Source organism: Myotis davidii, unplaced genomic scaffold (genome assembly GCF_000327345.1).
Source record: "Myotis davidii unplaced genomic scaffold, ASM32734v1 scaffold317, whole genome shotgun sequence".
NCBI classification, from domain to species: Eukaryota; Metazoa; Chordata; class Mammalia; order Chiroptera; family Vespertilionidae; genus Myotis; species Myotis davidii.
In genome coordinates, this window is record NW_006288994.1 from 1551151 (window position 1) to 1565520 (window position 14370).

Genomic DNA, 14370 nt, shown 5'->3' on the forward strand with positions numbered 1-14370 from the left:
TACATAATATATGTTTTATAACTCAAAATGTCTTCAAATGTATCTGAATCTCAAGATGCTTTCTGAGAATTCAAAATTACATGTTATCTTAGTTTATCTTTAGTCTTCTATTTAAAAACAGATATTAAGAGTAGCAAACAAGTCTGAACTTGAAGCTGTATTTATATAGTTTGAGAGAAGAATTTTTCAACAGGTTTGATTTCAAGCTGCAAATAGATACATGAGATGACATTTTGATCTGATCTGTGCTGACATATCTGCAGGCAGAATGCTTTTCAAGTCATTGCTGTGGACGGGGTCTGCAGTGGGATCATTCAGTGCCTCTCTGCTGACGACTGCATCGACTGGCTGCAAGCAATAGCAACTAATATTTCAAACCTCACAAAGCACAATGTGAGTAGTGATTCAAGTAATATCTGGCTGTAGAGTTTCTCACTTTGGTAAATTTCTTTTAAAAATACACACACACACACACGCACACACACACGTGCGCGTGTATATATAACTTGATACCAGCTAGTTGATGTTCAACTAAGAAAATCCATCATGAAAGCTTTCTGGAATACTGACCAGAAAGTAGCCAAATGTATCAGTTCAAGAATACTTTCACACATAGGTTTCCATCCAGAAACGTGCTAAACATCTGCATTAGTTAAATAACTGAAAATATAGATTTAGCATGTAGTCACTTTATATATAAAATATATAGAGATATGTGTGTGCATGTGTGTGTGTGCGTGCGTGCATGTGTGTGTTTGTGTGTGTGTATACAGAAGTATTCTGGAATGAAACAATACTAAATTTCAAGTATTGTTGATTTCCCTTTAGTGGCCTTAGAATCACAGGTAGAAATTTTTGAAGTGGAGGGAGGATGAAAAGAGTTGGCACATAGCCTGAAGATCTTACCTAAGACTACACTGGCACGGGAGCAGTCAGAGATGTTCTTGTGGGAAATGGTAATTCGCACGTTAGAGCCATACCCATATTATCAGGAGTGACTTCTCTAATTTTTCTCTGTCTTTCTACTTCAAACTTTTTTTTTTCTTTTCCCATTCCTGTCTCTTTATTATTACTTCCTTATGATTATCGCTGTTGATTAATAAACTTGTCAATCCTTTCTTCCCCGTACTTTTTGGGTAAGTATCATTTAACAGAAAATCTGAGACTGTAAACCTCACTTCATTGAGTATTGGTGTATAGCATTTAACTTATTTGATCTTAATTACTCTTTTAAAATATATATTACATATTATCCATGTCTTAAACACTCTCCTCTTTCCACAACTCTTCTATGTCATGCTAGAGCATTTAAGAAATCTTAGGAAAAATTCAAAAGTCAAGCAAAAGTATGTAACTTTTTTTTCACCAGCTCATGAACATCCAGAACTCTTTTCACGTAAATGACTCTCCAGACCCAAATTTATTTGCGCAGATTTTGCTTTGAAATCTGAAAAGGATTGTGGCAAATATTTCTTAAAAATAGGGAGACTGTCAGCCATTAAAGGCAATGATGGGTGTCATAGATGATCACGCATACATCTCCTGTGCGGATGCCTAGGGATTATCTGGGCATGAAATCAGTAGTCATGGGATATGTACATATTCGGCATTTTCTGGTAATGCCAAAGTTTTCCAAGATACTGTGAAATTTAAGGTTGGCAGGTCTTTTTTCACAGGTCATATCAATACTTGGTATTATGCTACCTTTTTTAAATGTTTGTTTATTTGGTATGTTTCACCTGTGTCTCATAATAAAGTCAGGTGATTTTTTTCACGATGCCTTCCTTACTTGGGATATCTCTATACAAGGAGGCCTGGCTTGGGCATGTCTGTCTTGGGCAAGAATAGCCCTGCAACACTCAATCTTTGTGAATGTGGTGGTTTCATCATATTGGAATTACACATGATAACAAGAGGTATCAGAGTGACAGAAAGAAAAAGGAGAAGATCTGTGAGGATTACGCCTCTTATTCTCAACCCTTATTCCTTTACAGGGATGTTCTAGGGTTAAAGAAAAGACAGACACACCTTGTGAGAGTACGAACTCTTGTATTTCATTGCATGCTATAATTAATTCCCCAAATGAGCCAAGATCTTATATTTATTAGAAAAAAACTTAAGAAGAATAGAATGTTAAACTTTTTCTCTTTACCTAGATCCAAATTTCCATTGACCACCCCAAACCTAGGAGTACTCCTAAAAACTGTTTCATGGGAATGTATGTTCGGTTAGAATGCTATAAACTGGAAAACAGGCATTTGAAAAGTCAGTACTTTATTTTAAACAGAAAGTGAAGATATAAGTGTCTCTCTCCTCTGTAAGCACAAAGCAGGGAAAGCCACATTTTGCTGCCTGTTTTTCAGCCTTGTGATCAGTGCTCAGCTTGACACTCAGGAAAGCAGACACTTCTCCTCTCTTTACTGTTTTGGTGCTGAGAGAGCCCCATGTCTCTTATGATTGGGTGGCTCTTTTCTAAGTTACTTACTTGTTCTCTGACCTCCCTGTGATTACATTCTGATTGCATGTGCTTTTGATCTCGTAATCAGTTCTCATTCACAATAATTATAAAATAAGTTAAAAATAAAATCATGAGCTTGCAATGACGTACTTGAAATGTCCTTACATATACGTAAGTGATGGTTAGAATAAAAAGTGGAATATTAAAATCGTAGCTTTATAGGATTTTTAAATAATGAATCATGTTTTCATGTGTGGCCCGATTAAAGAATAGACTGAGGAGGAAGTTAAAAGTTATTTCTTTTTTTTTAAAAAAAAAAAAAGGAAAATAAAAAAACAAATAATAAACAAACCAGTACTAGAATAAGTGGAGCAATACACTACTTTTTAAAATATATATATTTTTATTGACCTCAGAGAGGGAGGGACAGTGGGAGAGAGAGAGAGAGAGACAGAAACATCAATGATGAGAGAGAATCATTGATTGGCTGCCTCCTACACGCCCCACACTGGGGACTGAGCCCGCAACCCAGGCATGCGCCCCCGACCATAATCGAACCCTGGACCCCTCGGTCCACAGGCCAACGCTCCATCCACTGACACACGAAGTAGGGCACGCTACCTATTTTTCATTGTCTTTGTTCACCAATCCCAGCAGTGATAATTCTGTGAAATTGGGAGATTTTCATACCTGTTTTAGGTGGAAATTTCATGTAATTGTAGTTTTGTAGTTGCTATTTAAAAACATTTTTTCAGATGTCAGTGGATGGTTAAAATACTCAGACAAACACATTTTAATTTTACTTTACCATTATTCAAGTGGCTCCAAAGTAGTTACAGTGCACTCAGTAAATGGTAGAAAAGGCTCTTTTCAGGACTTGTCTTCACGTGGTAAAGGATGTGTCAGCAGCACTGGCTGCCACCGATGATTCCTGTGGATGGACTGTTGTCTGATCATAGTTCCTTATGTCCCTTATACATCTCTACCTGCCATAAACAGAGGTGTCTGATAAACAAGTGTGTTTCTGAAATAAGGCTTCTTCATCTAAATCACTGAGTGACTTTCTAGTAGGCATCAGGTGGACAATACAGTGTCCCAGAGGGCCAGGAGTAAATAAACTGGAAGGCATATGTCAGACTGCAAGTCAAGGCAATACATTGGGACACGTGCATATTGCAGGGCAACAACGACTCTCTTAACATTTTTACGTGTTTACTCTTAAGAAGGGACCATAGAAATCATCTTGCCCCACCTCCCACCCAATTAAGAAATATTGGCCTGGTATGACTCACTTGCTTGAGCATCGTTCCACCCACTGCAAGGCCGCCGGTTTGATTCCTGGTCAGGCCACATGCCCAGGTTGCTGTCTTTACCCGCGGTTGGGATGTGGGGGGTGTGCAGGAGGCAGCCGATCAATGTGTCTCTCACATCGGTGTTTCTCTCTCTCTCTCCCTCTGCCTTCCTCTTTCTCTAAAATCAATAAAAACGTATTTTTAAAAAAAACCCCAACATATTCTCTAAAAGAGAGAAATATCTCCTGCGAGGTTCCCTGCTGGAAGGTTCTCGATGTCAAGAAAACCACGCTTCATTTTGCAGCAACTGAACAAATGACAGTATTAGGAATTCTGCTTCTAATGAACAAAACTCTCATATCTCTCATCCATTTGTGCCAGTTCTTCCTTGGGGAAAAAAAAATCATAATTTACTCCCTTCTTTACTTGGCAATTCCTCAAATATATAAAGGCAAGTGTCATATGCCACCATTCTTTTTTTTTTATAATGATATCACTGTTTTTTCCCCCTGGTCCTCATTGGGATGTCATCCCAGTCTTTCTCATCCTTGTCACTCACTACCTCTAGATGTTGAAGCTCTTTAGAAAAATAGAGGATTAGTTACACCTTTATTTTGTTACTGACATTACCACAATCTCGAGTCTCTTAAAGCTTCATTATTATCTTGGCATGAATTTACTGATTGTATACTATTTATCTATATATGGAAAACACTCATTGATGTTGTATTTATTATGATGATTAATCAAAGTTTATGATTTCTCATTAGTATTATATACTATTAGCAATAGTAAAACATTCAAAGTTTAAATGTGTATTTTTATCTAAATACACTTATGAGTTAGAAATCCTAGTTCTTGTATTGATTGCACCAATTACAAAATACTTAATGTAAGGCAAGCAACGCATACTAAAGCCAGTTGGGCAAAAGTTTAAAAGGTTCTTAAATTTTCCAGGATTGAGATTCTTACTAGGTAACCAGAAGATTCAAATAATATGTTTCTGTAACTGCTAAATACCATAATTTATAATCCCCATTTTTGAGAAGTATGCCCTACAATGGAAGTGCAAATAAAATATTTAGGATATTAGTAACTTAATAAAAATTATGAGGGTACTAAAGATATGTTTTCTTTTTAAATCTTGTTTCTTAATGTATATAGTGACTTTCTTTCAGAGTGCAGAGTAAAAATAGGAAAGAGGTATAACATATTATGAAGACACCTAAAAAAACATAACGCCAACCAAATGATCAAAGTTGAACTCAAAATGTAGTCATGTTGACAGTATCTTAATATGATATAGTGAAAATATTACTTTACCCCTGTAGTCTTCCTCCTACATTTCATAACCTTTGTTGTGCTATGAGAAAAGCATCAAAAAAATTCCATTTGATGAAGATAGTACAAAATACCTGACCAATAAGTCTCAAAATTGATGTCATGAAAAACAAGGAAAGTCTGAGAAACTTTCAAAACCAAGAGTATCCTAAGAAGACATGGTGACTAAATGAAACATGGTATCCTGGATGAGATTCTGGAACTGAAAAGGATATTATTTAAAAACTAAAATCTTAATAAAGCATGGATTTAGTTAATAAAATGCAGTGCTTTGCTATTGGTTCATTCATTTTAACATCTTCCATGGTAATTAAATGTAAGATGCTAATAATAGGAGAAACTGGGTATATATTATATGGAAATTGCTATTTTTGGAACATTTCTGTAAATCTAAAACTTTTTAAAATAAAAAATTTATTTAAAATATACGTAAGCATGTATGTGTATGTAATCTAAATGTATGTATACATATATTTACCTTATATATAGTTACATTAATGCCAGATATGGATATATTTTTTTAAATATAATTTTATTGATTTCAGAGAGGAAGGGAGAGGAAGAGAGAGAAACATCAATGATGAGAGAGAATCATTGATTGGCTGCCTCCTTCACACCCCCTACTGGGGACTGAGCCCACAACCCAGGCATGTGCCCTTAACCAGAATCGAACCTGGGACCCTTGAGTCGCAGGCTGATACTCTATACACTGAGCCAAACCGGCTAGGGCCAGATATGGACATATTTGGAGATCATTGTCAGCTCCCTGATTTATTGATATACTGATTCAATAAATATTTTTGAGGGCCTACAGTGTCAATTTGGTATGAGTCAGCACTATAATTCTAAGCAAAAGTGGATAGTTTTTTCCCCTCATGGAACAAATAGTCTAGTGAGGAAGGGAGACATTAATTAAATGATCACATAAGTAAATGTGAAATTACAACTTTTATAGATAACATAAAGAAGTGTTATGAGGGGCTATATCTGTACCAACTCAGAAATGTAAGGACAGTTTCCTCAAGTTGATATATAAACAATGAGTAAAACAGTTTAATTGGTGGGAGAAGACATGTATATAGAGGTAGCAGTACGGATCTCTACAAGAGAAAAATTAACAGACTTAATCACAATAATGAATCTCATTTAATATTAAAGTTGCCATTGATTGTGGGTAAAAAAATGTTTAGATAAATAATAAGCTTTTAAATATAAATTTCTATTCTTTAAGAACAGATTATTAATATGGTATATATTCCTCCTGTATCTGTGGCCTTCAATGCCCATTCTCTTATGGAAATAATGATTATAATAGATAGTCTGTTTTATTTTATATCCATTCTCTTATAAAATAAGAGAATGTTGATCCTGTGGCATTATGCCAAACTACTGAAACTTTTAATGTTCCGGGAAATATGTCTCCAAGTTGTTGAGTTAGAGACTTGCCTAATAGGGAGCGTCTAGATATATTCCTAAAATAAATGGAAACTATAAAATCATTAACACCTGATCACTGAATACCCGTGCTGAATGGAAATGGTGATGGAATTAGATGAATAAAAGTCATTAAGAACAGGTTGAGCTCTGACTGGTATTGCTCAGTGGATCTGTTGCGAGTTCAAATTTCGGTCTAGAGCACATACCTGGGTTGCAGGTTTGATCCCCAGTACAGGAAGCAACCAATCAATGCGTCTTTCTAACATCAACGTTTCTCTCTTTCTTCCCCTCTTCTCCTTCCCTTCCTCCCTCCCTTCCACTCTCTGTAAAAAATAATTTAAAAATCAATGGAAAAAATATCTTCAGGTGAGAATTAACCAAAAAAAAATCTCCTGTAACTCCAAAACATATGTGATATTAATGGAATAAGTTAGAAAACTATTCACACACACAAGATATGGTAGAAAAAAAATAAATATTTATTGAAGATTTAGGTAATATAAAAAAACTAAGATCTGTATGGGTGGGTTGGGAATATAAGTAAAGATTCGTGAAAAGGTATTTGCAAATGTGCCAGACCTGAAACTAGACTGAAGTATAATTTCAAAACACTCTCTTGTCTGATGAGTCAAAGGCAACTGAAAGTGATGCTTTTGCAGAGGTAACTTAGCAGTGTTGGAAGGTGGTATCAGAGTTGACATGGAGTCCTAGCTTCTCTATTCACCAGTTATGTGACTTCAGCTTTATATTGTTCTTCATAAACAGACACTAAGTTAACTTCAGTCACTGTGAAGAGAGTACTTTAAATATTTTGGTCTTTCAATGATGCTAAAACATTTGGTCTTTCTTTCCAGTTTCATTCTAAATTAAAAGATTTAATCCATGAACCATCAGTACATGGCAGGATCAATTTATTTATTGTGAGGGTGGTCGTCTTTGTTTTGTCAAATTGTCACTTGAGATTTTGAAAGAGTTTTTTGAATAGAGTGTTGGTAATACTTGACAGAATGTCTGATGGTGATTAGATCAGTCAGCAGATATAATTGTTGATAAGCCAGAGAAGTGCACCCCAGTTCCCTCATCTTAAAGAGACTGAGGAAGCAGATAAAATGCAAAGCTATATTTCAGTTAGTGTTTCATGAATCCCACTTTTCCAACCATTATTTACTACGACAGCACTAACATAATCTTCTTCCATATATATCCTATGTATTCATTTTCTTTATTGGAATGGAATATATGTTACTTGAAATGTGATACTTGTGTGTGCATGTGTATGTATGTAGATAGATAGATAGATAGATAGATAGATAGATAGATATTTAATGCTTCTATCCTTAAAGGTTCATTGAAAATTGGTGTTATCTGAAATGAGAATGTGTAATTTGCATATGTAAGATTCTCCAAATCTATAATTCATATTTTATTATGTGAAATAGCATAGACTCTCTTTCCCATATGTGTGTATCAATTAAGAATGTTTTCAATGACAAGTAAGAGAAACCCTAAGGCCTACTGGAGAAATAATTGGTTTTGTCCTCAACCGACAAGTATTCTGGATGGCGGCATTTGCTGACTTCCCTTCAATGGTTCTGTGAAGCCACCAAGGACCCATCTTGTATCTGTTCACATTATTGCCCACCACTACCCTTAGAGAGTTGGCTTTCACCTGATGTTTGCCACCTCATGGCCACCCAGGCGCTACAACACTTTTGAACATCACATCAGTGTTAAGAACAAGAAAGAAAGTGAATAAGAATAAGTAGCATCACCTACATCTCTTCCTTTTTATCAAGCTAAGATAAAGGACTCAATAATGAGAAGTGTCTCATTCTTCTGAACTCAGTCCCGTGACAATCCCAGCAGGAGGGGACCCAGGGCAGTAAAGTGGCTAGTCTTTACCTTCTGTAGTGTTTATAGCAGGATATAATCAAGAAAAGAAGGTTGCAAATAGCTTTTGATTCAGATAACCAAAAATGTCTACCACACGGCTTGATACTAAAGACGTATTAATCCTAAAGAAAATGCATAGATAATACCCTCTGTGATTTTTATGGGATCATCATAGTCCCTGAGGATTTACACACGTACACACAACACACATTTAATCAGTCCCTTTGAGTTTAGGCAGCAAATACTTCATCTATCTTCCTATATTTTACTCATTTACCTTCGGAAGTGAAAAATATTTAATCCATGGAGATCTGAAACAATAGATGGCAAAGACTTGCAAGTGGAACAAATGGATTATTTTTTCCATGACGTGCTGGTTGTGAAAAACTAAAGAAAAAATATTTCTATTATATCTGCCACGTTGAAAAGACTTGACACATCTTGCAGTTCAATTGAAAGTCATGAAAAAATAATACCTAGCAGAAAGGAGGTTTATGGGAAATAAATGAAGGCCTGTGGTTAGAGGTTGCAGAATGTGTTTCTGACAGACATGTGTGTCATTGCAGTAGATTTTTTTTCCTTTTATCGCTACTGACATTTCTGAGTCCTTATATCTGCTTTTTAAGGCGAACATGTTGTTCATTTCTGCATTGTTTTTCCTCAGACACAAAAATATGAATGTGAGATATGTGGTTGTCAACCAAAAATGGGTAACGGAGTGAAATCAAACAGCTGCAGTCCGTTACTTACGTCATGATAAAAGGAAGGGAATGTTTGGGAATTAGATGCATATTTGGACAATCATAGGTTTGTGACTTGCACAATTAGAGTTTATTTTTGGCAGTTTACGTCAGGAAGCATTTCAGCAAAATAACTAACCTACTTTGTCTCTTGGAAAACTACTCACTGAAAGTTAAATGATGTTTGAACATTTTCTTGATATTGGCAAATATTAGCTGGTTTTCATTTGCACAACCTAAAACATGTGCTTTGATATTAACTGAATGATGCAGTCCTAATAAAATGAGGCAGTTTTTTTAATTATAATAAGCCTTTAAATCTTTTTATTTGTTTGTTGGTTTTTAATCCTCACCCAAGGATATTACAGAGAGTGGAAGAGAGGGAAAGACAGGGAGAAACATTGATGTGAGAGAAACACATCGATCGGTTGCCTCCTGCACACGCCCTGACCAGGGCCCAGGCAAAGAGCCTGCAACTGAAGTACGTGCCCTTTGACTGGAGTCGAACCTGGGACCCTTTGGTCCGCAGGCCGATGCTCTATCCACTGAGCCAACCCGGCTAGGGCTAAATGAGGCAGTTTTACGGGACACAATTCACATGCCACCCTTGATCCAATTGGGTTTTGCTTGCCTCATGCATCCCTCTCTTCCCATAGGACCTCATTCATTCTTTCTGGCGAAGTACATGCCCTTTGACTCGAGTCGAACCTGGGATCCTTTGGTCCGCAGGCCGATGCTCTATCCACTGAGCCAACCCGGCTAGGGCTAAATGAGGCAGTTTTACGGGACACAATTCACATGCCACCCTTGATCCAATTGGGTTTTGCTTGCCTCATGCATCCCTCTCTTCCCATAGGACCTCATTCATTCTTTCTGGCCAGTTCTTCATGTTACCCAGTCTCAAAGCTACAGAAACTGTGCAAAAAGCTTAATTCCACCAAGTATTCAATACAGACTTTTTGTTTGGTTGGTAACACATGTTTAGGGACCTGCTCTTTCTGTCTGCATCTCTACACTATCCTCATTGTAGCTGATGACACCTGTAGTTTTAGCTATTTCCTTAGCTGATTCCTCACCAGACCAAAACAGTTTTGAAGTGATTATTGCAATATAAGGGAGACATGTTTTTTCCCTTGCTGAAATCACATAAATCTCATTTTTTTCTTTTATATTTTAAAAGCAAAATATCTTGCCAATAAGTCTGGTCTTATGATGGGCCATTTGATGATTCTCCAACTTTGTGCACCGTATTCGTTAATTTCCCATGATCCACAACTTTAAAAGGAAAAAATAAAATAATTCCATTAAACAACTTATAAATGAAAATAGTCTTCATTAATCTGATATAAGATTTTACCATACAGAATTAGCATTTTGTGTTTCTCTTAGGAAAGCAATGAAAAATTATAATTAGTTTTAACTAATACAAATTCTGAACAATGACTGGGTGGCCTAAGGTCCTTTATCTAAGTCTCATATTCATTTTCATTCAGTTTTTGGAGCATTTTACATAACTTAGAACAGAAGGAATTCTTGTTTTGAGCACTTATTTTAAATTCTAATAAAATGTCACTAAATTGTCTGAAAGTCAGTGTTATGCTTTATGTGGGATTCTGAGTAAAAATATTTTGACACATTTTCTTATCCTTTAGCGTTTAAATACTCCATCCACCCTGTTCTCAAGTGTTAAAGCAAATTGGAAATACTATGATTTCAAAGTGAAAATATAAACTACAGAATATTACTCTTTTGTTCTTGGTAGGTAATTATTACTAAATTGTCTGAAAGTCAATGTTATGCTTTATGTGGGATTCTGAGTAAAAATATTTTGACACATTTTCTTATCCTTTAGCGTTTAAATACTCCATTTCCCCTGTTCTCAAGTGTTAAAGCAAATTGGAAATACTATGATTTCAAAGTGAAAATATAAACTACAGAATATTACTCTTTTGTTCTTGGTAGGTAATTATTTTTTTTTTTAAATATATTTTATTGATTTTTTACAGAGAGGAAGGGAGAGGGATAGAGAGTTAGAAACATTGATGAGAGAGAAACATCGATCAGCCGCCTCCTGCACATCCCCCACTGGGGATGTGCCCGCAACCCAGGTACATGCCCTTGACCGGAATCGAACCTGGGACCTTTCAGTCCGCAGGCCAACGCTCTATCCACTGAGCCAAACCGGTTTCGGCGGTAGGTAATTATTTAACAGTGTGTGGAAGCATAGGCATTTGGTTTTTCATAAACAATAACAAAAAATTAGATGGAAAGCTTTTTCAAAATCAACAAAGCCTCCTTTTTCTTTTTTGTATGACTTACTGCACAAATGATGTTTGCTTCTCTCAAGTGGTATCATAATATTCATTAACATTTTTCATATAAATTTTGAAAAAATTTTGATAGTAAAAATTCTTTTCCTTTGATAATTGCTGTTTTAGATGCATGACTTAATTGTGTCAATGTATATTTACTCACTAAATATTGATTCTCAGAAAATTTAGGCAATCTTGTGTCACCTTTGTTGTTCTTACTTTTACTATTTATTTATCATTGCAGATTAAAAAAATCAACAGAAACTTTCCTGTTAACCAGCAGGTAAGATGGAGAAATATTTTAAAAGTCAAATTATATATTTCTTTCATTGTTTTTATTATAGAAGATAATCTGGATTAAATTTAATTTTATGTGGAAATAATTGTACCATTATTAACTATATTCAGGAAAATAAATAGTTTATTAGATTTCTTTCATGTTATGTGATATTTTATCTAATCACATTAAAAGCAGTCTGTAATACTATCGACAATAAAAAGTATATTAAAAAACTTTTCAAGTAAACTAAGTGTACACTATTTTTTAAACAAATTATATTATTTAAATACAATGTCAAAGAACATGGAGAACAATTTACATGAAATAGTTTTACTGTATCAACATTTAGGAGTACTTTACATAAATAATCTAAATGTTAAAGAGGATTTTCACAATTTGCTGACTGTATTTTAAATGAGTCTAAATTAATGCATACAATAAAAATAATGTCTGATTAATCAAGCAAATAATTTAGTTGACTTATAAGACTAATAATTGGTTATAGGACAAAATAAGTTGATTATAGAAAATAATAACGGATTCCCTGTACCATTTTATTATGCTAGAATTAAGCTTTGTATTACTTTCATAAACATACTAAAAACATTAATTCAAGTAAGAAAAGTAAGTGAAAGCTCAGTGTTTTGGCTCATGTCATTGGTATATCAAGTTTGAGCTCATGTCTTCTGCGTGCACTCTTCCTTCCTCGCCAAGTTGTGTTGTCTTAGTAACTGGGTTCCAGGTTCTAATTCCTCCCCCTCTTCCCGCCATGGTCCCGGTTCCTGACCACCTAGCTTCCTTCTGTCTCCTCACCTCTGCCTAATTCTCCTCCTCCAGATAGAGATGTGGGGAACTCTCCGTCTGTTAAGCCTGTTCCCAAATGTTCCCTCTGTGAGACCTGACACAGTCTCATCTAGAATATCAGACCCTGTGCAATACTCTGTATCTCCCCTTCCCTGTGCTCTTTAAAAAAACCCAACCTGTTTTCTTGGGACCGCTTATTCTTTCTTATAGCCTATATTCTACTTCTTTCTTTTGAAATGCACAGTCACTCAAAGTGGAGTCTAAATTACATTATTGCGTTGTATTTAATTCACGGCTATATCCCCAATGAGTATAACATTAGGGATATAGCAGTCCCGATGTCATCCTGTCTATGGGAGAAGGAAAAATGTTCAGGTTACCAGTCATCTGGAAATGTCGCCTTTATATGCAGAGAGCTGGGATGCCATTATATCTGAGAGAGCTCTCTGCCGAGCAACAACCGAAATCTTTAGTGTTACTTTTTAATTGTGAGTCAGGATGGCCTAGGGCCATTTTATTTGTCAGAGTAATGCATCTCAGAGGAACAGTGTTTTCCAGAGAGCACCGACCCATGTTGCTGGACAATAGCCATCCTGCTTCCTGTGAACTCACTTGGCCCCTGCCGCCAAGTCGACCTGCTTTTATGCGCTGCCCGTGGTGCCTCTTCTTTCTCTCCTGATTGCCAGTCTCCAGAATCCCCTGGCACAGTCCCAAGCTGCTTCGTTTCCACGTCTTGAGAGAAAGCCTTTAGGGCCAAGCCTCGGTGGTGACCAATCAGAGTGATGGCCGCGGTCCCCCTGCGGAGGGCTTTGTGCTGCTGCAGTGGCTGGCTCAGCAGTGGTTTCAGGGAAGCAGCTGGCAGGAGGGGAAGGAGAGGCTTTCTCCAGCTGAACACACATGACAATAGGCTCAGCCATTAACGCACCACCACATGCCCTCTACCCACGGTGAAGAGCGCTTTCTGCTTGTTTCAGAGCACCAGGGTACGTTCAGCTCACTGTGTAACTTCTCTTCCATGTTTAGCTCTCCTTTCAATTCACTTTAGTGTGATTTCTCTTAGAGAAGCATTAACAAAGCAAAAGTCTTGTAACCGCCCGCCTTCCCCTCAAAAAAAAAAAATCACCTGATGAAACATTTGATCAAATAGTGGGTGACTGACATTACAGCACCATGGGTTCGGGCAGAGAGGAAATGTCCCCCGAAAGGACTGAAGGTTTGATTGCTTTACCCAGGAAAAGGAAGCAGGCTGGCCTGCTGGGTTGAGAGGGAGGGTGAACTTGATGCCAAGTAATGTCAGTAATGTCGAAGGGAAGGCTGCAGTGAGACATAGTCTGGGCTGTTACTTGAGCTGAATGGCCCCACCTTGTGGGAGTGGTGTCGACCGAAAGCAAAGAACAATGGAAGGAGAAAAAGGAATGCATTCACATTAGAAAGTGGGTGAGCCGATCCCCAGTAAGGCTTCTCAGACTCCAGGAGGTAATGGAGCGGATACTGTGGGAAAACTCCTGCGAGGTACCCTGTGGTAGCAGGGACCACCTAGTGTCACCGACAGATGTGTAGAGGCATGGTTTTGTCAGAAACCTTCTGGGAGCTTTATCAAAAGCAGAGGGATTTGTTAGATGCTGTTGAGGTCGCTGTATAAAAGAATAAGAGGCCAGGTGGAACATAAAGATGATGGTGATTTGGGGGATATCATATCTCCTCTCCCTTAATTTAGGGACTTGAGATTAATTCTGAAATTCTGCAAGGTGAGGAGTGCTATGAGATGACAGTACCACTAAACCAGAACTCCTTGGTAAATATATATATATAT

The 14370-nt window shown here is 36.8% G+C and overlaps 1 protein-coding gene across 3 annotated transcripts in view; it reads left to right on the forward strand.

Annotated features, from left to right (window-relative positions):
• The window catches only part of SNTG1 (syntrophin gamma 1), a 109790-nt gene that overhangs the window by 84272 nt on the left and 11148 nt on the right, over positions 1-14370 (forward strand). For all 3 annotated transcript variants that reach the window (XM_006761206.2, XM_015562305.1, XM_015562304.1), the window contains 2 exons: positions 264-393; positions 11718-11756. In XM_006761206.2, the coding sequence (XP_006761269.1) occupies positions 264-393; positions 11718-11756 (169 nt within the window). The remainder of the gene's footprint in view (positions 1-263; positions 394-11717; positions 11757-14370) is intronic.